Below are 19572 nucleotides of genomic sequence, written 5' to 3'. Positions count from 1 at the left end.
CGGGTAGAATTACATTACATCTAAAAAATAAAAAAAAAATAAAAAAGATAGAGCGCTGCCGACTCCGGCCACTCTTTTCCAAATTGCAGTACCAGGTTTCGTTTCCTCCACGGCCACTCTAGAAAACATACACCTTCTTGTTGAAGAGAACCACATACGGGCTGGTCCCAGGGGCAATTCCCATTTGGTGAACAATTCCCCCTTGGTCCCCATAAAAGCTGGCAAAGAAGATATCGTTATCACCGGCGCCATTCCAGAAAGGATGGATCGCATCTTGATCTTAGTCAACAGCAGCGCTCGGCTGAAGGATATAGCGGCTGCGATCTACTGGCAATATGCAGTAAATATTATATAAGCTTAAGCTTTGAGCTGTGAATACTGGCACTGGCACAGGTCTCTTAATTCCGATAACGTTGCCGTGCTTCGGTGACGTGACAACCAACCAACCAATCAAGTTTTAGAAACAGATTCCGATCCGGCATCACCGGGCTTAAGGAGTTCCAGGAAAGGAAAGCTTATAGGCTGATATCTATTGAGGTTTAGCGATCAGTCAATAGTGTCTGTTGAAATCAATAGCGTCTTACAACAAAGCACGACGCTAGGATTAAAACTCAGGGGTTCACAATTTTAATTATGCAAGGCACAGCAGCTAAACGCCCCCAATATCTCAATACAGCTACTTCCGATCCACATTCAGTATTTCACCCAATGTTAGCTCAACGCTAGATAAGGCGAACCAAACTATTGATCCTTCACGAGCTCACTAAAAACAATTCAGCTCGCCAACAGTCAGCGCTTAATGACCGATTGAGAATTGTGTTGGTAGTTTGGGTCTAATAAATCCCCTGGGCACCAAAGTGGTGCGACTTGGCGTGATACGGGGTTTTTTCTCCGACTTTCCCGTGGTCGTTATATGTTCTGTGGCTGCTCCCTTGTCAAGCCATTTTCTGGCACTGCATCCCATTGTTCACCAAGCCGTGGACTAGCCACTCGTTTAATAGCCATTCTTTTAAAATGGTGTCGCTCAAGACTCTTGGAGTCGCTTATGCGGCCGCGAACATCTTGGGAGTTAACGCAGGTCTTTGTCGCCCATCGACCAGGACTTCGTTGAGCGCGTCAGCCACCGAAACCACGACCTCGGCTCCCGTTGTCTCGACTTCTGCCTCTGGTAGTAGCATCGCTATATCGGCATCAACGGACACAACATCAGTGACTGATGAGACAAGTGCTGCCAATACTAAGACATCTGGGACTACGGCGCTTTCGAGCAGTGAAACTATCATTTCTTCAAGCAAGCCATCAAGTTCCGATGTCTCAACTCTTGAGACCTCGAGCAGTCACACGATCTCTGTCGACCTCACTACGTCTGGCAACCCTACCACGTCAAGCGATGCTGTGACATCTGCTGAGTCCACGACCTCTGGTGCTTCGACCATGTCTACCGAGACATCTGCATCCGTCGACTCCACGACGTCAGGCGCCCCGACTAACACTGCTGAAACATCGGCCTCTATTGACGCGACCTCCACCGAAGCTACTACGGCTGAGGAATCCACGACAGCTGCTGATACTACGACAACTGCCAATCCCACCACCGCCACCGCTGATGCCACGACAACTTCATCAGAGCCTACAACCACAACCTCGGCCTGTATTGAACCTACCAACCTGCTCAGACGGCCTGGCTTCGAAGATCCAGATGTCGGAGACGTCTGGGGATTCTACTGGGATGGTGGCGATGTTGAATACGACCCCGTAGAAGCTCGAACTGGTGATTACATTGGGTATGTCGGTATTTCCACTTGATTTGAACCGTAAGCTAATATGAAACAGTGTCCTACCTGTCCCAGATGGTCAAGAACGACGAATGGAGCAGCGTATTCACATAACTCCAGGAAGAGAGTACACTATCAGCTTCTGGTATTTTGTCGCAAACCCCCCATCAGTCGACACTCAATGTACTATCTTTGCTATCTTCGACTACTACACGGCATTGAAGCAAGTACCGCTTGTGTATGATTCTCAATACCACCAGTACACCGCGAGCTTCATTGCACAGGACAACTTGGACCCGGCCATCGAGATCGGCGTTTCTTGTCCCAGTGTAGGCAATGGGTACACAGCCTATGTTTACATCGATGATACTTCTGCAATGGACTCTAACAACGAGTGTGATGCTACTCCCGTAGACCCCAACGCTCCCCCAAAGTCTACACTCCTTGTTCCCGCTCAGCCAGAGTCACCTCACTGTCCTGTGAATCTTGTCCAAGTCCCTGGTTTTGAGGCTGATGCGGACAACCAGGCATGGGCCTTCTACGACATAGGAGAGTTTGTGCACGACCAGTCCAATGCTCGGACTGGAGAGTGGGAGGCGTAAGTTCACACATAGCTTACCATTCGTGATCAATTAAACTAACAGCCGGCAGACTTTTCCCCAGTGAAACCACGGATGACGGTACCTACCTGGAACAAAATATCGACGCATCAAACCTAGTAGAAGGCGAGCTCTACGATTACCATTTCTTCTGGAAGCCCAAGACTCTGCCAGATAGCGGAACGTGCTATATGTTCGCTGGCTATAACGACCTACAATTCCCACAGACAACTATCGACTTTGGGGCAACTTCGTCGACTGGCTACACTCTCTACTCAGTTCGCTTCGCAATGCCGGCCGGAAATTTGCTACTTCAAATTGTCTTTTACTGCGAGTACAATGACGACAACACAGTTCTTGGAGCAGTGTACGTTGATGACACGGCACTGATCAAGGTTAGTGGCTGTGAGGCATATCCCGTAACTGGGGCGCTCATTGAGAACCCCAGCTTCGAGATCCAAGCTACTGATGATAGTACCTATGCTTGGTTTGGCACCAACGGCATGACAATCAGAGCTGGAAGCACAGCTGATGGCCCTTCGCCTAACTCGGGCGACAACTTCCTGTGAGTACCTGACCCCGTAATTCGTGTGTAACAGTATACTGACTCTCCCAGATACGTCCAGCTTGGATCCACCAAGAAATCCGCCACGCTCACCAAGCCACTGGCTAGCCCCTTGGATGCAGGCACAGCGTATACTCTCCAGTTCAACTGGGCAGCTGGATCTGCGTACGTGCCCAGCACATGCTCATTCAAGATTGTCTTTGGCTCAGTATCTCAAACACTTGATCTCGACGCCCAGGCCACTGCGTATCAGTATCAACTGTTCGAAAATACTTTCACAGCTGGTGACTCGGCTGATTCTATGTCCATCACTGTTGAGTGCACAGACGCAAGTGGATTCCCTGACTTCGCCTTTGACGACTTTTCACTCCAGTAATTGGAAGACTTTAATGATGAGAGCGGCCTTATTCATTTCTGCAAGTGTTACATATTTTACACAGCCTTATTCTATTTCTATTCACCATGGTGCCTCTGGATTAGTACATAATATACCTTAACAAGGCCTCGTCCTACTTGCTGCCAACGGATGATGCGTACCAGTGAGTGAGAATACTGTAGTTCATAGACATACCGGGGAGCCATAAGCATTTTTTAACCCTAAGTCGTCGGCATCAGCCTGGCGACTCAACAGTGAACCGCCGCTTCAGCTCCGACTATATAATCTTGTGGCCTAGCGAATCGGGAGAATCTCTAATCGGAGAATTCTCAAGTTTAACAGCCTCGACTCAAAAGACACACCTGACCAGAATACCCAGCTTCTTTAAGACCAGAGAATACAAAGCGCAGTGACTTGAAAGATGTGTTATTTCTACGAATTGTCGACTCTCTGTTCGACCTGCCGGCATGCGTACAGGACTAGTTCAACTACTAGCACTTGCGATAACTTACCGGAAATGGCTGAGTGGGGAGAATGCGACACCGGGGTTATGAAAGTAGAACTGGAGGAGGAGGGGGCAGAATGTGATGAGTGTCGAAAGAAGCGTGAGGAAGAAGAGAGACTGGCGGCCATTCAGGAGGAGTAGGTAGAATTGACATAGCTTTGGAAGATTGGTTCAGGGGGGACAGTGAACGAGATATTAGGTTAGTCGAAACTTGATTCAGAAGATTGCTAGTATCAATAGGAGGATCGGTAACAGGAACACCTTCTGAATATGCCTGACGATTATTTGTGAACATGACAGGCGAACAATCCAAGGTGAATGAAGGTTGTTATTCATAGTTCATCACTGAACGCAATGGACTGCCCATCGTATCACTGCTAGAATGAACGAAAAAGAACTATATAAAGAGACCTTCGTCCCATTGGCCGTCATTATCAGAAACCTACACTTCAATTCCCTCAACATCTGCTACGAATCATCCGCCCGAGACCATATACATCCTGACATCTCCCACCACCACTGAAAAGGTCGTCGGAAAGGAAAGCTGTTCTTTACAAAATGTGTTCCCAGACTTTGATATCACTTCTATGCAGAACTTGTGGTGTCAAGTACTCAGGCACATTCGACATAAAGTTGTGTGGGATCGTCACTGAACAATCTGCTTGGGGTCAATGTGGATCAGGCCGGGTCACGCCCGAGCGAGAGGAGACAGGAAACGGTGAATGCACCAAGTGTTCAAGGAAGGCCAGTGAACTTGCAGAAGAACGGAGACTGTTGGACACTCTGTTAGTGGATGATGAAGGACTATGGATTGAGTAGACCTTTAGGAAATATCCCTACAAACAAAAAATCGCATTTACTTACAAATGTCACTGGAAGTGAAAAACGGTGCCTGTCTGTGTGCATTACCGCCTTTGTCACTTACTGTCTGCGTTAAATCACTAGCTACGTGAGAACAGGGGACTACAAAATCCCCTCGTAGCAACAAGAATACAAACGTCCTTCTACTTCCAAACTTCAACAAACTCGACATATCCCCTCTGATGTTCTAATCCAAACTCCATACCACAACCAGCAAAACGTCATTACCAAAATGTGTCGCCTTCTCTTCACGTCTATTCAATGCATCTCATGCACTACAGAAATGTCAAACCGAACTTTTCTCGACAGGTGCCGCGAGGTCAACGGGCACGGAAAAGATGCAAGATGTTCTATTGGCATTTGGAAGGATAATGAGACTGAAAAGGGGAAAGCTGAATGTGATCCATGCCGTATCAAAAGGGAGGAAAAGGAGCGGCAGTCAAAGCTTGTCCTACGGTAAGAATGCGTGGCCATTAGAATGAGCTGTCCGTACACCGTTCGTATATGGTAAATCCCTCGTTGTGGCCTTTACACTACTATCGTCATCATTTAGATGTTAGCTTGTAGCTAGTGAACCTATCTAGATATTTGAAGACAGGTAGTTCTATAGTAGATATTATATAATCTTTTGACCATCACAGCCATTTACTTCTGTGACTTCCATGTTACTCATGCCATGTTTGCTGGAACTTCACCGGGTCAGTAATTAACCATTTCTAGACACAAAATCACCTTAACTTACAGACCCGATTAGCAGTAAGAAAGGGCCCTTATTTATATGCATCAACACGTCTGTCACTGGTTGTGCATTGAATCACAGAATAGTTATGCCATGGTGAAGGGGTATAAATCTAAATCGCAGCACCAACAATAGATATAATCCTCCGCTATCAACCATCAATAATCTTCCTATATCTACCTATATATAAACTCTATAGCCTCCACCTCATAACATCTATTATATATGAACTACGCCGCTTAGTAAGGCTATGTGTTACCGACTCCGCACATCTGTCCAATGTATAACATGTACATGGGAATGTTCAGTTAGAAACAGCTTAACCAAATGTGATGAGGCCAACTCGACGGGCACCCTCGCAGATTGTTCAATCGGCATAATCCACTCTTTCGATTCAGTTAAGGGTACCGAGGAATGCTTTGGATGTCGCACCGCGCGTGAGGAAAGAGAGCTTATTGAAAAGCTAAATGAGAAAAAGCCGTGATAGTATGGGCCGCGGGGTGAGGTCGTGTTGGTACATGGTCGCTATTGGTGATATAGCCGGTCCTCCGACTAGCACTGTGATGGAGATGGTCCCTGATATCTATTGAGCCTCTGAGAGAAATACGAACATAGTTTCATCTCATAATTTAGATGTGATTACCTCGTGGCTAAAGCGACCTATTTGTTCATTTATTTCCTTGTTACATCTACCGTGTGTTCTGAGTATCCTCCAATCAGTAAGTAACACTAAAGACCTTCCAGAAGGTCTGACCCTTCTGCCAACCCAGCTTCTCCTTTCGCCCACTAGTTAGATACTCCCCTGTCTTCTGATCCTTGAAAGAATGGCCCTTGCTTGGCTTGAAGTCCACAACAAACACCGTAGCTGAACCAGAATCTTTACAGAGCTTAAGATTCTTGCAGATATACTGACCGTTGTTGACAGAGCTAATGGTAAACTGGTCGCCCCCGATATCCACGGCATGAAGAACCCATCCATGCTGCATGTTATCATGGTTCTTTGATGCCTTGCTCAGTGACACCTTGCTGCTGTACGATGTAGCGCTAACAGCCTGGCCGGAAGACTCAAGGACAAGTGTGCGGCCTTCAGTGAGCAGTCCACGAACAGGTTTGAAACCAGCCTCAGCAAGACTTGCGGTATCATTGTTGGCACCCACGCCAGTGTAGGGAACAGGGGGACGGCCGTTACCGTACTGCGAAGAACAGTACGATGAACCATCATAAACGCCCTTACTATTGGTATGGGGCTGAGGAGCCTCAGGGAGATTGGGAATGCTGTAGTCGGGGTTCTTGAAGTCAAAGGCGTTGACCAGATCAGCCATGTTCTCGCGACGCCAGGGAACCATCTCATCAGTGGTGACATCACGACCCTTTGCAGCTTGCCACTTCTCAATGAACGACACCTGAGAAGTGTGATCGCAGTGTTCGGTGTACACACCACCCTTGCGAGTGAAGGGTGAAATGATGTAGAAGGGCACACGGAAACCTGGGCCAGTGGCAGTGCGGCCGGCTGCACCATAAGGATCATCAATCCATTCACCAGCAGTGCCATCTGGAGAAGTGTACGGGCTAACGTGATCGGCCCAGCCACCCGTCTCATCATAAGAGATGATCAAGACGGACTTGGAGTACTTGGGGGAGTTGATGACAGCCTCGGCAACCTTTCGCTGAAGCCAAGAGCCATCGTGAGGGGAGTAGGGTGGATGTTCTGATAGCTGCATGGGACCGACGATGTATGAGACCTCAGGCAGAGTTCCAGCGGCAGCCTGAGCATAGAAAGCGTCCAAAGTCTGTCCCTTCATGCCCTTTTTGTTCAAGTCAGATCCTGCCTTGGAATCTTGGAACTGCTCAAACCAAGCATAAGGGTTGTCGTCAAAGTTATCAGCATCCTGAAAGACACTCCATGAGACACCAGCAGCCTCATACTTCTCAGCAGCAGTGGACCACTTGAGAGGGTAACAGTTGATACCGTTTTTATCACAACCAGGTGTCTCATTGTTATCGATGTAGGGGTATCCACCCTCATCCTTGGTCTGAGGTGAGCCAGGGACGTTGATGGATCCACTGATCCACATGACACGGTTGGGGTTGGTGGAAGCGATGACGGACTCTTGGTACATATCACCAACAGTCCACTCCTCAGCAAGAGCAAAATGAACAGGGAGATCATCGCGCTTGTAGTAGCCGATACTGTAGGGAGTATTCTTTACTGCCCACTGGTTGTTGGCACCGTGGTTCCAAGCAGCTTGGTTGGTATCCCAGCCGTTGGACCCGGCACTCATACACTGAGTGGCTTCAGGCCAAGTTCCACCAAGGTAGTTGATGTACCAGGGTGTGATGTAATCAGTGTCTTTGCTCTGTTGAGGAGTGACTTGCTGTTGCCAGACAGGGATGCCGTTGTTGTACTGGACGTTTGGATCAGCAAAGCCACGAACTCCGGGCATGGTACCGAAGTAGTGGTCAAAAGCACGGTTCTCTATGACATATTAGAAAGCTGATATAAGAGACTCATTGGAGGATGTTACCTTGCATAAACAAGATTACATGGTCGATATCAGCCAAGCTCTCAGTCTTGGCCGTTTTCGAAGCCGCCAACAGGGCCGTGAGGGCCCAACGAAGTCTCGGAGAGAAAATCATGTCTGATAACCAAGGCCAATCCTTAACCAGCTGGTAAAACCAGAGGAGCCAAGACTCGAGATACTGCCACATCTTGGCAACTTATACCTCCCTCTTTCTTATCGGAAATAATCGTACGAAAAAGCAGAGTCGAGGAAAAAAACCCTCGTCGACGGTGGAGTAGCGTTACACCGCAAGATCTGGGTCCAAAAGCGATGATCACAAGATTTTCTCAACTCACACGTTTCAAATCATATCCATCTGATTAGCAAGAAGCAGATGATCATGCATCGGATGTAAATTGCAACGTTGAATATCTTTCCTAAGTTGGGAGGTCTTGTTTTAATACTAACTAATTCGCTGACCGATGGTGGTGCTGGGTGGCGAGCCAATCAGCGTGCAGGGATTGATCTCGTGGGGGATCTTTGTGAGATTTGCGATCACAAGCGCTCGGGACTTTTCTTATCGGGAAGCGGATGTACGGCACGGAAATGGGACTCGCTTCCATCTCAAAAGACCTTTCCATCATGCGCTTTTGAGAGGGAGCTTAGTTTGAAGAGTGCAGACAAAATGTTCGCTCACGATGAAGAAGCTGATGCTCTGCTTGAGGAGTTTGAACTGAGAGAGGAGGTCAAGGTGCATGATCGAACCCCGCCTTCGCTATGTTGCACGTGCGGTTGGAGATGTTTAGCAGCTCTTATCGTGGTCGCACTATTATCGGCAATCGGGGTTGTAGTGGTATCATTTCAGGGTTCGTTAAGCAACCGGTTGACCGATGATGCTACCGGCTATCTTGGGTACCGACTCCATCCTGAAGATCACGCAAGACGCCCCCCAACAACACTCACGTTGAACTGGACTATCACAACTGGGACTAGATCACCGGATGGAGTAGAAAAGAGAGTATATCTTGTCAATGGTAAAGTTCTCTGCCAACATGGGGTTTGCTATTACTGACTATCGTAGATGAGTTTCCAGGACCCCTCATTGAGGCCCGATCTGGCGACCGACTTGTGATTCATGTTGACAACGGCCTTCAGGATGAAGGCTTGTCTCTTCATTGGCACGGCCTGCATATGAAAGACCAGAACAGTATGGATGGTGCTGTTGGGTTTACACAATGCCCTATCGCTCCCAGCAGAAGTTTCACCTACAACTTCACCATTGGCGCTGAAGAACGTGGGACCTTCTGGTGGCATTCGCATTCCGATGTTCAACGTGCCGACGGCTTATGGGGAGGTCTGGTCGTCCACTCGCCAGACGAGGTTGAAGTACCACCAGAAGATTACTTGCTCATGATCGGCGATTGGTTCCACCGAAACCAAACGGAAGTGCTAGGCTGGTATGCTGATGCAAGTAGCCGAGGGAATGAACCGGTCCCAGATTCGTTGCTGGTCAATGGACAAGGACGCTTCAACTGCTCCATGGCTGTTCCTGCGCGACCAGTGTCTTGCTCCCAGGTCCAGTTGAATGACCTCAAGCCCCTCATGATTTCAGGGAGCCAGAAGAAGGCCAGACTTAGAATTGTCAACACAGGCTCAGTCGCAGGCCTTTCCTTGAATGTTGGTGGGGCAATCACTAGACCAGTTCGCGTGGATGGAGGCTTCGCTGTCAAAGCTAAAGCTACTGAAACAGTCGGTGTTCTCTATCCTGGTGAGAGAGTTGACCTCGAGGTTGAGTGGAAGGGGGATCACGCGAGAGAGCATTGGCTTACCATTTACCTGGATGACGAGTGCGTTTCTATCTGTTTCACTATTGGTAGAGATGGGAGACTAACCAGCTTGGCAGGAACTTTGGCTATCCCAACCCAGCACTGAACCCAACTCAAAGCTTCCCTATGTTCACTTCAAGCACAAAGGGATCATTCAATGAACCTGTTCCTCAATCGTTGGAACAAGAGGAGATCCAGGCCCTTGACTCGCAGAATCTCAAAGCTGCAACCAGGGTATCGGATCTCCCAGCAAAGGCAGAACAGACTATTCTTCTTTACGCCAAGGTTGAGAAGCTGGCGCACTTGGACTATGCACCAGTCGGATTCATCAACCATACATCCTGGACGCCACAATCTCCACCTCTACTGGCTCAAAATCGGACCTCATGGGACGGGAACCAACTCATCCCATTTATCGAAATATCGAGCAGCAAGCCGAAAAGAGTCGATATTATCATCAACAACTTAGACGATGGTGCGCATCCGTTCCATCTTCATGGACATTCGTTTTACGTTCTATCATCATACAGAAATCCAGGTCGCGGGAGCTGGGGCAGTTACAATCCGTACACAGACGAGGCGCCACCAAACGGCTTGAATCTTGAGTTTCCGGTGCGCAAAGATACCGTTAGCGTACCACGGCGCGGTCATGTCGTATTAGCGTTGGTGGCTGATAACCCGGGAATATGGGCGTTGCATTGCCATATGCTTGTTCACATGGCGCGGGGTATGGCCATGGGGTTACATATTGGTGATATTGATGATTCGGAGCATGTTAACTCGGTAGATCAAAGGGCGGCAGAGTTGTGCATATAATCAGATGATTTTAGTATAATCGTATCATCCTTTAGCATTTTACTTGCGACGGATGATATCTTTTCCAGGTGCTGCGTGGCCTGTAAAATGGTGATTAGCCTGATCTGGGTGCTGTCCGAAGCCAAGAACCCCACTATCGCAATCTCCCAGCCGCCAATTCATGAAACGATAAGCTATAATTCGCATTCCAGTGAGTTGTTGCACTATTCTTAGAGGTAATTTCAGTAGAAAAGATCAGTGGTGATTATAGTATACATAGAAAGTGCCCTTCATTGTCTTTTTAACTGTTCTCCCTGGCGTTTTTATCCTTCAGTGCCACGAGTCTAGCCCCAAGAGATGTTCCCATTCAGGAAGCTCTCAAAACTTTCCAGGCCAATCGCGAGAGTGACACTCACATGGGTTCTTCCCGGAGCAGTATTTAGTCCGTACTACCCTACCAAACGAATCAGTCCACTCTTTTCCCTATGTTTAATCCCTCATATATTCCCACCTGACTGACGCTTGATCCTCATCTTTCGCTTTGAGTCATTGCAACTGTCGATCAGTTTGTTTGTTCTGTTTCTAGTGCAAGCAAACAATGTCGGAAACGCCTGAGCCAACCCGCCAAGCCTCGGCTGCTCCCGAGGCCCCAGCGGCTACTGGAGGGTCTCCAGCGCCTGCGGCTGAGGTTGCCACTACCGAGTCAGCAGCCTCTCCACCCGCTGCCACGTCGGGTCCTATTCTTGACCCGCAGCACTGGGCACAGGTCAATGAGGTGTGTGAAGAGACCTAATTCGATGTGATTGGGATGCTCATTGGATACTGCAGGAACAAGCACAGGCTGAGGCTGAAGATGATAATGCCGATGCTGACTCAACCCTTGACCCGGATAACGCCTCATCAACTGCTTCCATCACCTCTAGCATCCTCGAGTACAGAACTATCCATGGTCGCACATATCACAGCGAGCAGGGAAATGCTCAATATTGGTATTGTAGCATTACTTTAAATGACGATTTACAAATTCTGACAGTTTTAAAGGGCCTCCAATGACGAACAGCAAAATGATTTGATGGATCTCACGTAAGTTCACTGTACAATCCAATGGCCAACCACTAACATAGCATCAGTCACCATATTCTCACCCTTGGTCTTGGAGATAAGCTTCACCTGGCTCCTCTCAAAGAAGAGAAGCTTCATGTTAGTTCCTCATTGGTGCCTGTTCCAGTGGATCGACGCTAACTTCTAATAGCAAGCTATTGATATCGGTACCGGTACCGGTATTTGGGCAATGTACGTCGAGCTCTTCACCTTGATGAATCGTCTAACTGATATTTAGTGATTTCGCTGACCAATACCCCGGCGCTGAGATTATCGGAACCGACCTCTCGCCCATCCAGCCCTCTTGGGTTCCCCCCAATGTGCAATTGTACGTGATGTCTCCAAGTCGTCTGACTAGCTAACCCATGTACAGTGAGATCGAAGACTGTACCCGCGAATGGACCTTCAAGTCCGACTTTGCCGATTACATCCATGTCAGATGGCTAATGGGCAGCGTGAGAGACTGGGACGCCTTCTTCTCCGAAGCATACAGAGTCTGCAAGCCCGGCGCCTGGATTGAAAGCCACGAAGCCTCATGCAACGTAAGCAGCGATGATGGCACTGTCGCCCCTAACTCCGCTATGGGTCATTGGGGTGAATTCTTCAAGGAGGGCGGTAAGAAGATCGGTACCAGCTTCAGTGTCGTTGAGGACGGTACTCAGCGCAAGGCGATGGAGAAGGCCGGCTTCGTCAACATCCAAGAGTTCGACTTTAGAGTGAGTTGCCCCCCCCGCGCTTTTGAATTAGGGTGCTAATAAATGTGATAGAACCCTGTTGGCACTTGGCCCAACGACCCCGTTGAGAAACGTATGGGTGCTTACTCCAAGTATGGTCTTGAGACCGATAGCGAGGGCTTTATTCTGTTCATGGCGCATACACTTGGATGGACGAGAGAAGAGATTCTTGTTTATGTCGCTCAGTTCCGAAGAGAAATTCGCTCTGGGAAACACCACGGTTATTTTGCTCAAAAGGTTGTTTGGGGACAGAAGCCCGAAACTACAGCTGCTTAGATAGCGTGGATACCGACTTTACTTGCGATGCCTGGAAAGGTAATTATGACTATCAAAATGACAACCCTTATACAGAACTGATATTAAATCTTGAGCTGCCGTTGTTGTGTGAGGTTTCCAGCGCGTACGCCCCTCTAACGCGACTCCACGAGTCAATACGGTTTATGATGGATCATAGCTACCTACCCTACAGAGGTCGCTTTGACATGACATCACATGGCCACCGTAGCCGCAGACCCGTAGAGCGTTATTATAGTTGAGGAATTGTAAAATCTCAGCAGATGTTAGTGTAAAGCATAGTTAGAATTATTTCGATTGAGTAGGTGCCAAGCTGCAAGTTAAGCGGACTAATCGGCTCAACATTCTTGAATGGATCATTGTGCTCTTATATCCGCACGGCCCCGCCTGTTTGCCTCCTTGAGGCAAGATGTCCGCATATTCATCCGCACCTCTCACCATCGTATTCTCGCTCCCAAAGGCTCCGAAGCCCAAGATTTCCTCTTCTAGCGCCTCCAATGCCGAGGATCCCTCACGCTACTCAGACTCGTGATAGCCACCCCGCATCTCTAACCAGGAATTTGCGGGGTCGGGGATACCGGAGCCGAGGCGCACAGGGCACTCTGGAGTCGCATCGGCGCTGGATGTCTGTTATGCGGGGGAGACAAGCATCTGAATAGCGTCAAGATCGACAGCTTGTTTCCCTGGATTGGGGGAATATCTGTCTTCCCCAGCTTTTAGATGCTTGCAATCCCTGTTGCTCGTGCCGTTAGTTCAGGAGGACATACGTCAGGTGTTGCTGCGCGTCTAGTTCGAGATGAGAACTGCCAAGAAGCTCGGTCCGCTCCGGAGCGTCGGTGCTTTTGAGTTTGATTAGGTATCGTATTGGAAAAAGTATAAGGTCTCGGAGATTCTCATGCCAGTTCGTTCCTTCGAATCAGGGTCAAACTCCCAGCTTCGTCATCTCTCTCCATCATGAAGCTATTCGTCAGCCCTCTCCTGGCACTCAGCTGCCTCATCGGCAATGCTGTAGCAGCATGGCCCAATGGACCTTTCAAAACAGAGGGTCGCTGGATCGTCAACGCCAATGGTGACAAGATCAGCCTCGCTGGAGCCAACTGGCCCGGCCACGGCGAAGTCATGGTGCCTGAGGGTCTGCAGTACCAATCCATCAAGGACGTTCTCTCCGATATCAAGAGCATTGGCATGAACGCTATTCGTCTCACCTTCGCCATTGAGCTTGTCGATCAGATCTACGCCAACAATGGTAAAGACGTTGATCTCCAGACTGCCTTCGAAGAAGGCCTTGGAAAAGAGAACGGGACAATTATTCTTCAGAAAGTGTTGAAAAACAACCCTTCTTTCACCGCTCAGACAACACGTCTTGAGGTAAGCTTAAGTAACACTCTGCTTATAGAGGTATGACTAACCAGTTGTTAGGTCTACGACGCCATTGCTGCTGAGTGTCTCCGTCAAGAGATCTACATTGACCTTGATAACCACATCTCCGAGGCCAAATGGTGTTGCGGCGGTACGGATGGTAACACTTGGTGGGGAGATACCCAGTTTAATGTTGACAATTGGGTTAGAGGTGTCAAGTACATGGCAGCTCATGTATGTTCTTTTACTATTCCCCGTACCCCCAAAATTCCGATACTAATGAATACCAGAGCAAGAAATGGCCCGCCAAGATCACACAGTCTCTGCGCAACGAGCCCCGCGAACCTACAAACAACAATGCGCTCCGTGACAAGTCATACAACTGGAGTGATCTCTACAAGTACATGCGCCAAGGTGCTGATGCAGTTCATGAGGGCGATCCAAATGGAATCATCGTCATCTCCGGCATGAACTACGACACCTACGTTACTCCTCTCTACTCCGGTGAGACGCTCCAGCCAGGAGGTGAAGTCTTCAACCGAGATGACTTTGTCGGCTACGGCAAGGATAAGCTCGTTCTTGAGATACATAACTACGAGAACAGCGGAACCAGCTGCTCTTCTCTTCGCTACAACCTCTACAACAAGGGTTTCCAGGCAATGAATGAGAGCGATCCCAACGTCGCTGAGGTCTTCCCCGTCATGCTGACTGAGTTTGGCCAGGCGATGAATGGTGCTGATTACAATACCGCCAACACTTATGTGAGCTGCTTGTCGGAGTATCTGCCCGAGATCAAGGCTAGTTGGTTCATCTGGGTTATTGTTGGTCGGTACTATACTCGTCAGGGCATTCAGGAGTTTGATGATTCTTGGGGCTTGAAGAAGGCTGATTGGTCGGGTTGGAAGAACGATGACTACATCGAAAAGTATCTGAAGCCCCAGATTGCAGGTACACTGAAGAAGTAAGCCACACGAAGTTGAAGTTAAGTATCATGAAAATAAACAGTGTTTCACCCGCATGAACCCAGTAGACCACACGAAGCGCCAGGGAATCAATAGCGCAGAACTAAGATATACATCCCTTTTTGTATCTTCTAGATGTGTCAACACGGAGAAAACCTCCAGAGACAAGTGAAACCACAGGTCTTAGAACAGGCTGACTCCGTGGATATGTGATAGAACTCTCAGAAACCAAAAGGGTTACCGTCAAAAGAAAGTGCAAAAATGAACTAGAGTGGAGTGATTTCTGCAAGGAGAGACGAAACGCAAGGGAGCAGAGCTAGCAGACTTGCCATTTCTGATACTCCGGCCTCAAGGCCGATTGTTGAGGTCTGCTGCCTAGACCGGTCGGCGAACCAGGCGACGGCTTCCCTATCAGTTGTTGGTGATGTACCAACTATCCTGCACTCAATGGTCCAACAGGCACTAAGAGCGCCCGCCACTCAGTGGAACATGCCTTGCCCGACCTTTGTCTTCTCGAGCCGCTGCACGAGAGGGGTCACCTACAAGGGTATCGGGTCCTGCAAGTTCCAAACTGATAATCCATCCATGAGGATAGGGCCTGGGTGTGCGTCTTGTGCTTCATCACAGCGGTAAGTGAATAATTCGTCCACGAAGACCGATCATGTTAAGATATCACCACACCAGAACACTAAATCTAGAATAGAAGGCAGGCAGTCCAACGGCCAACAATTCGAGACCCGGTCCAAGTGCCAGCTCAAATTGTAAAAATGCATCATTCAGCGCAGGAAATCCCTACGAGTGTTGGGCGGGGTTTAGTTGCATCTTCCAGTTAGTACATGCCTGTCTTGGTTACGAATGACAACGTGTAAGAGACAAGTGACCCAGAGATGCCCGAAGCAGGAACCGCCGAAGAAAGAATCTCAGAAACGACAAGGCAATTGATGGTAGGGTGTGAGAATAGGCATGATGCTTATACTGAGCTTACGTGCTTCTTTAACAGCATTTGACTACCCTTTCTACTGGAAGATAATGAACCGTTGAATTATAGTCCACGAGTCTTGGAAAGCCAGAGGGATTCCTGTATTGCGAGGTTGAAAGACAGATTACGTAAGCGCCGTCAACTGCGTGTTGGTTTAAAGAGAGCAAGGCAAATTCTAAGGCGAGACGCTGCAGTGAAAAGTGAGGAATGATGCTACTAACCTTGGTGTATATAAGATTAATGATATTATGTTATAATACTAAATATTATAATTAGAAAATTAAATATATCTATCTAATACTTTTACTGTTACTACTCTCCCAAGCTAAAGTTCTAGTTTCCTGTTGCGCGTGTCATCATGGCCAAGAAGAAAAGAGCCCAGCGACCTGCCCCCCCCTCGCGGACTGCCTGAGCCTCCCGATGGAGCTACTGCAGATCCAGCCTTCTATGAAGGGACCAAGGTCTGGTTTTATGACGGTTGGTCAAGCTACCTACGGGTTAGAATATTGCTAATAAGCTTGGACAGTCGACTCTGGTCAATGGCTAACTGGAACTATCATTTCACCTCCAGACGGGTCAAGCGGGAGCACAATGATGCCTTGGGTTCGTACTAAACTCTTTCAAGTCTTCCCATAGGAGAGGCTGACATATTCTAGATCGAGGTTGATGGAACGTGGGAGCAAGTTCCGAAGAGAATCGAGTATGTGTATGGCATGTGAATATCCTACTCCCCCGTTTGGTCGCTTTCTGTGAGCTAGTGGTGCGCCCACTGCCATGGGATCTTTGTATATTCCTCTCGACAATAAGGCGCATTTGATGACGGTTCAAATAGTTATAAGCAGCGGCAGTCATGAATGTATGGTTGTGGCTTACCTTAGCTAGTCTAGTTCGAATTTACTCATCAATATGTAGTGCGCATAGCTGTCTTTAATATGATTCAAATAAAGCTTGCGATAATTCGTACGATCTAGGTCAAGATAGTGAGACCCTTGTGCGTGCCCAAGAAGACATGTTTCTCGATGGCTCTTGGGATGGCAGCTCCTTATGAATACCATTGCTCAGTCCCTCTGATCACCTCATCCCTTCCAGAGGATCAATGCTCTTCTTTGTATCCATGTTAGCCTTACTGAAGATAGGCGATTTACCTCCGGACATCAAATTATCCAGGTTGCATAACAAGGTACAAACTTTCAGAAACCATGTCGGCTTTCCCATGCGTGGTTCTCTAGAAACAAGCCACAGCGCTATTTAGTTAATATCGTAAGTACTATTGTCTACTCAAGTGCTGATATAAGGTATGATCAGCAAGCTATTGAGATTCATCCTGCTCACGAGCTTCTTCAACCCATTTCCACAATCGATGATCAGCAAGAAACAATGGGTTCATTTCAGACATCAGCGTCAACTTCCTCGCCACAGCAATAGAGTCTGTGTTGACAGTTCTCTTGGGGGGGAAGCAAGCTCGCTCCCTTTCCTGTAGTTCTTCGACCGAGAGATCATCCTCCTGAAGTTTAGCCAGAAGCTTCACATTTTCGTCCTGACCAGCGCGCTCGTGAAAGAGCCCCAAAATCCTCCCCTTTCCATCCACAGAGGCGTCCTTCTCGTATATGAGTTCAAATAGCTTTCCGAAGAGCTGGTAGTCGTTTTTGGAAAGTAGGCGCGTTAGTCGATTGAAATACCACATTCTCTCTGACCTCTTCCAGAGAACTCCATCAGGTAGGTCTTGGGCCTTTTGGGTAGCTTCCTGGATGAACCCTGACCGAAAGGAGGCAGCAAGAAACACTGATGGCGGTGCAGCTGAGTTACCCAGTGACGGTGCAGCAAGGATCTCAGATACTGGGCCGGTTGATGCTGAACTCCAGTCGATGATAGAGGTAATGTTGAAGTCTTCATCAACGTAGATGTTACCAAGATGTAGGTCTGGATGGGAGATCGTGAATCCAGTTTCTCCGTCCGAGGACAGATCATTTACCATCTCGGATAGAAATTGACCTGCCAGGCAATAAAAGACGATATTTTTACTGTGCTCGATCTTTTGGCCGATTGCGACAAAATCATTCCACCGTCTCGATGCTTTCTGATAACTTGACAAACTTTCATAATCCACCATGTCAGGAACTGGCGCGAAAAAGGTGTGCGGCGTAAGCGAAAGCGCTTTAGAGTGAGAGGTGAAAGCTGAGATAATAGAAGCAAGATAATCGTGTTCATTATTGAATGGACCGCGATCCAATTCAAGTGAATCTCTTTCTTGCCACGTAAGAGACGGCGAGAGGCATTCACTAACGACGTAGTTCGTATCTCCATCTTGGAATAAGGAACCGATCCTATCGAATCGGTGCGCGGATAGTTCTGACATGAAGGCACCAAGCTGGCTCATGACTTTGCCTCGGTCATGATCGGATATAGGCATCGGGGGGCTACGATGTCGGAGCCCTGGGACTTGGTATCGAGGCGGACTCCAGGCATACGATCCCAGAGAGCGGCCAGTAGCTTTGCTCTGGAGAATATATGGAATGCCAATATCGTTGTCGCTAGATCCACTAGACAATGTCAATAACAAAAGCATGGGGATAAGAAACACTGCATACCTGTATGAAAATACTTGGGGAACCGGAATTGAAGTGTTTGTCTTGAGATACAGCAATGTAGATGCTTCGCTGACAAGAATCTTGGAGGTAGTTTCATCGGAGTAAAAGCTATCAATGCCGCTCTTCGGAGAGCGGAAGACCCATTCAACCCCGTCTTGGAAGCAAACAAAGATGACCCAGTTCAAGCTGCCGCACTTTGGCATCTGGGTTACATCGCAGGTGCAAGATTGGCCGCGACGCTGTTCCGCAAGGGAGAGGAGCGCCGGGAGGTTGAATGTGGCGAAATAGTAGATTTTGTCTTTCATAACCCAAAAACGCTCCTCAAGGGTCCAATATTGATGGAATGATTGACGAAGTGGGTAATGAAGATAAAAGGTTGATGGTGGGCGTCGTGGTGCCTAGAATAAGCTCAGATTTCGCTGTGGACAACGGATTGACTCAGGCCTCCAGGTGTAGCCTAAAACCCCCTGCAAAAAACCTAAATGCCCAGTGAGATGACCCATGGATGAAGGCGCAGTAGAGACAAGCGGCCGCGTACTTCGCTAAGCCTTCTGGCTAGGTGTGTCGCTTAGGAAGAATGATGTGAATGTAGGAACAAATAACCGGGATTGGGGTAACGAGAGTTACGGCGGCTAGAAATGGTTGCGTAGGTACAGAGTACACTGCGACAACAAAGGCGCTTGGTGGGCCTGATGGAAATGGAAGAACTCCGGAAATGCCTTCGGCAGCACAGGTAACAAAAGCCAGTAGGTAAAGTAAATATAAACTAGAATAACTATTATGTTAAGTATTTATATTCATACTAAACTTAGCGTTTATATAATATGGAATTGAAGATATTTATATACACGATACAATCCCATAACAGCTTCTTTAGTTACTTTCGACTATTAATGACTTTCGCTTTAGGCCTGATCTATTCCTAAGAAAACATTATCTCTATCCTGTTCTTATAGTCTATATTCGAGGCATTCGACTCCACCCTTTCGCTGCATGTACCAAGTATTCTATCC

General features: G+C 48.0%; 6 protein-coding genes across 6 annotated transcripts; 4 read left to right on the top strand and 2 right to left on the bottom strand.

The window, feature by feature from the left end:
• Positions 1–1014: 1014 nt before the first annotated feature.
• Positions 1015–3315, top strand: FSUBG_10594 (uncharacterized protein; the record flags this gene model as incomplete). Its single annotated transcript, XM_036675186.1, has 4 exons — positions 1015–1784; positions 1834–2373; positions 2427–2939; positions 2991–3315. 4 exons carry the CDS (start codon positions 1015–1017, stop codon positions 3313–3315), a joined length of 2148 nt encoding a protein of 715 aa, XP_036533958.1.
• A 2821-nt stretch (positions 3316–6136) lies between these two features.
• Positions 6137–8129, bottom strand: FSUBG_10593 (phospholipase C; the record flags this gene model as incomplete). The annotated part of the gene is made up of 2 exons (XM_036675185.1): positions 6137–7896; positions 7946–8129. The coding sequence occupies 2 exons, from the start codon at positions 8127–8129 to the stop codon at positions 6137–6139; spliced, it is 1944 nt and encodes a 647-aa protein (XP_036533957.1).
• Positions 8130–8606: 477 nt separating this feature from the next.
• Positions 8607–10345, top strand: FSUBG_10592 (L-ascorbate oxidase; the record flags this gene model as incomplete). Its single annotated transcript, XM_036675184.1, has 4 exons — positions 8607–8955; positions 9003–9768; positions 9825–10222; positions 10278–10345. The coding sequence occupies 4 exons, from the start codon at positions 8607–8609 to the stop codon at positions 10343–10345; spliced, it is 1581 nt and encodes a 526-aa protein (XP_036533956.1).
• Positions 10346–11140: 795 nt separating this feature from the next.
• FSUBG_10591 (uncharacterized protein) lies at positions 11141–12653 on the top strand (the record flags this gene model as incomplete). Its single annotated transcript, XM_036675183.1, has 8 exons — positions 11141–11317; positions 11371–11531; positions 11584–11625; positions 11673–11742; positions 11795–11835; positions 11882–11971; positions 12017–12359; positions 12411–12653. 8 exons carry the CDS (start codon positions 11141–11143, stop codon positions 12651–12653), a joined length of 1167 nt encoding a protein of 388 aa, XP_036533955.1.
• A 972-nt stretch (positions 12654–13625) lies between these two features.
• FSUBG_10590 (beta-1 6-galactanase) lies at positions 13626–14995 on the top strand (the record flags this gene model as incomplete). The annotated part of the gene is made up of 3 exons (XM_036675182.1): positions 13626–14039; positions 14091–14264; positions 14321–14995. The coding sequence occupies 3 exons, from the start codon at positions 13626–13628 to the stop codon at positions 14993–14995; spliced, it is 1263 nt and encodes a 420-aa protein (XP_036533954.1).
• A 2285-nt stretch (positions 14996–17280) lies between these two features.
• Positions 17281–18864, bottom strand: FSUBG_10589 (kinase-like domain protein; the record flags this gene model as incomplete). The annotated part of the gene is made up of 2 exons (XM_036675180.1): positions 17281–18511; positions 18560–18864. 2 exons carry the CDS (start codon positions 18862–18864, stop codon positions 17281–17283), a joined length of 1536 nt encoding a protein of 511 aa, XP_036533953.1.
• Positions 18865–19572: the final 708 nt, after the last annotated feature.

The sequence above is a fragment of the Fusarium subglutinans genome, assembly GCF_013396075.1.
Source record: "Fusarium subglutinans strain NRRL 66333 chromosome Unknown NRRL66333_c0000185, whole genome shotgun sequence".
Lineage (NCBI taxonomy): Eukaryota > Fungi > Ascomycota > Sordariomycetes > Hypocreales > Nectriaceae > Fusarium > Fusarium subglutinans.
The sequence above is the reverse complement of the archived record's forward strand: the minus strand, read 5'-3'. Positions and strand labels throughout refer to the sequence as shown.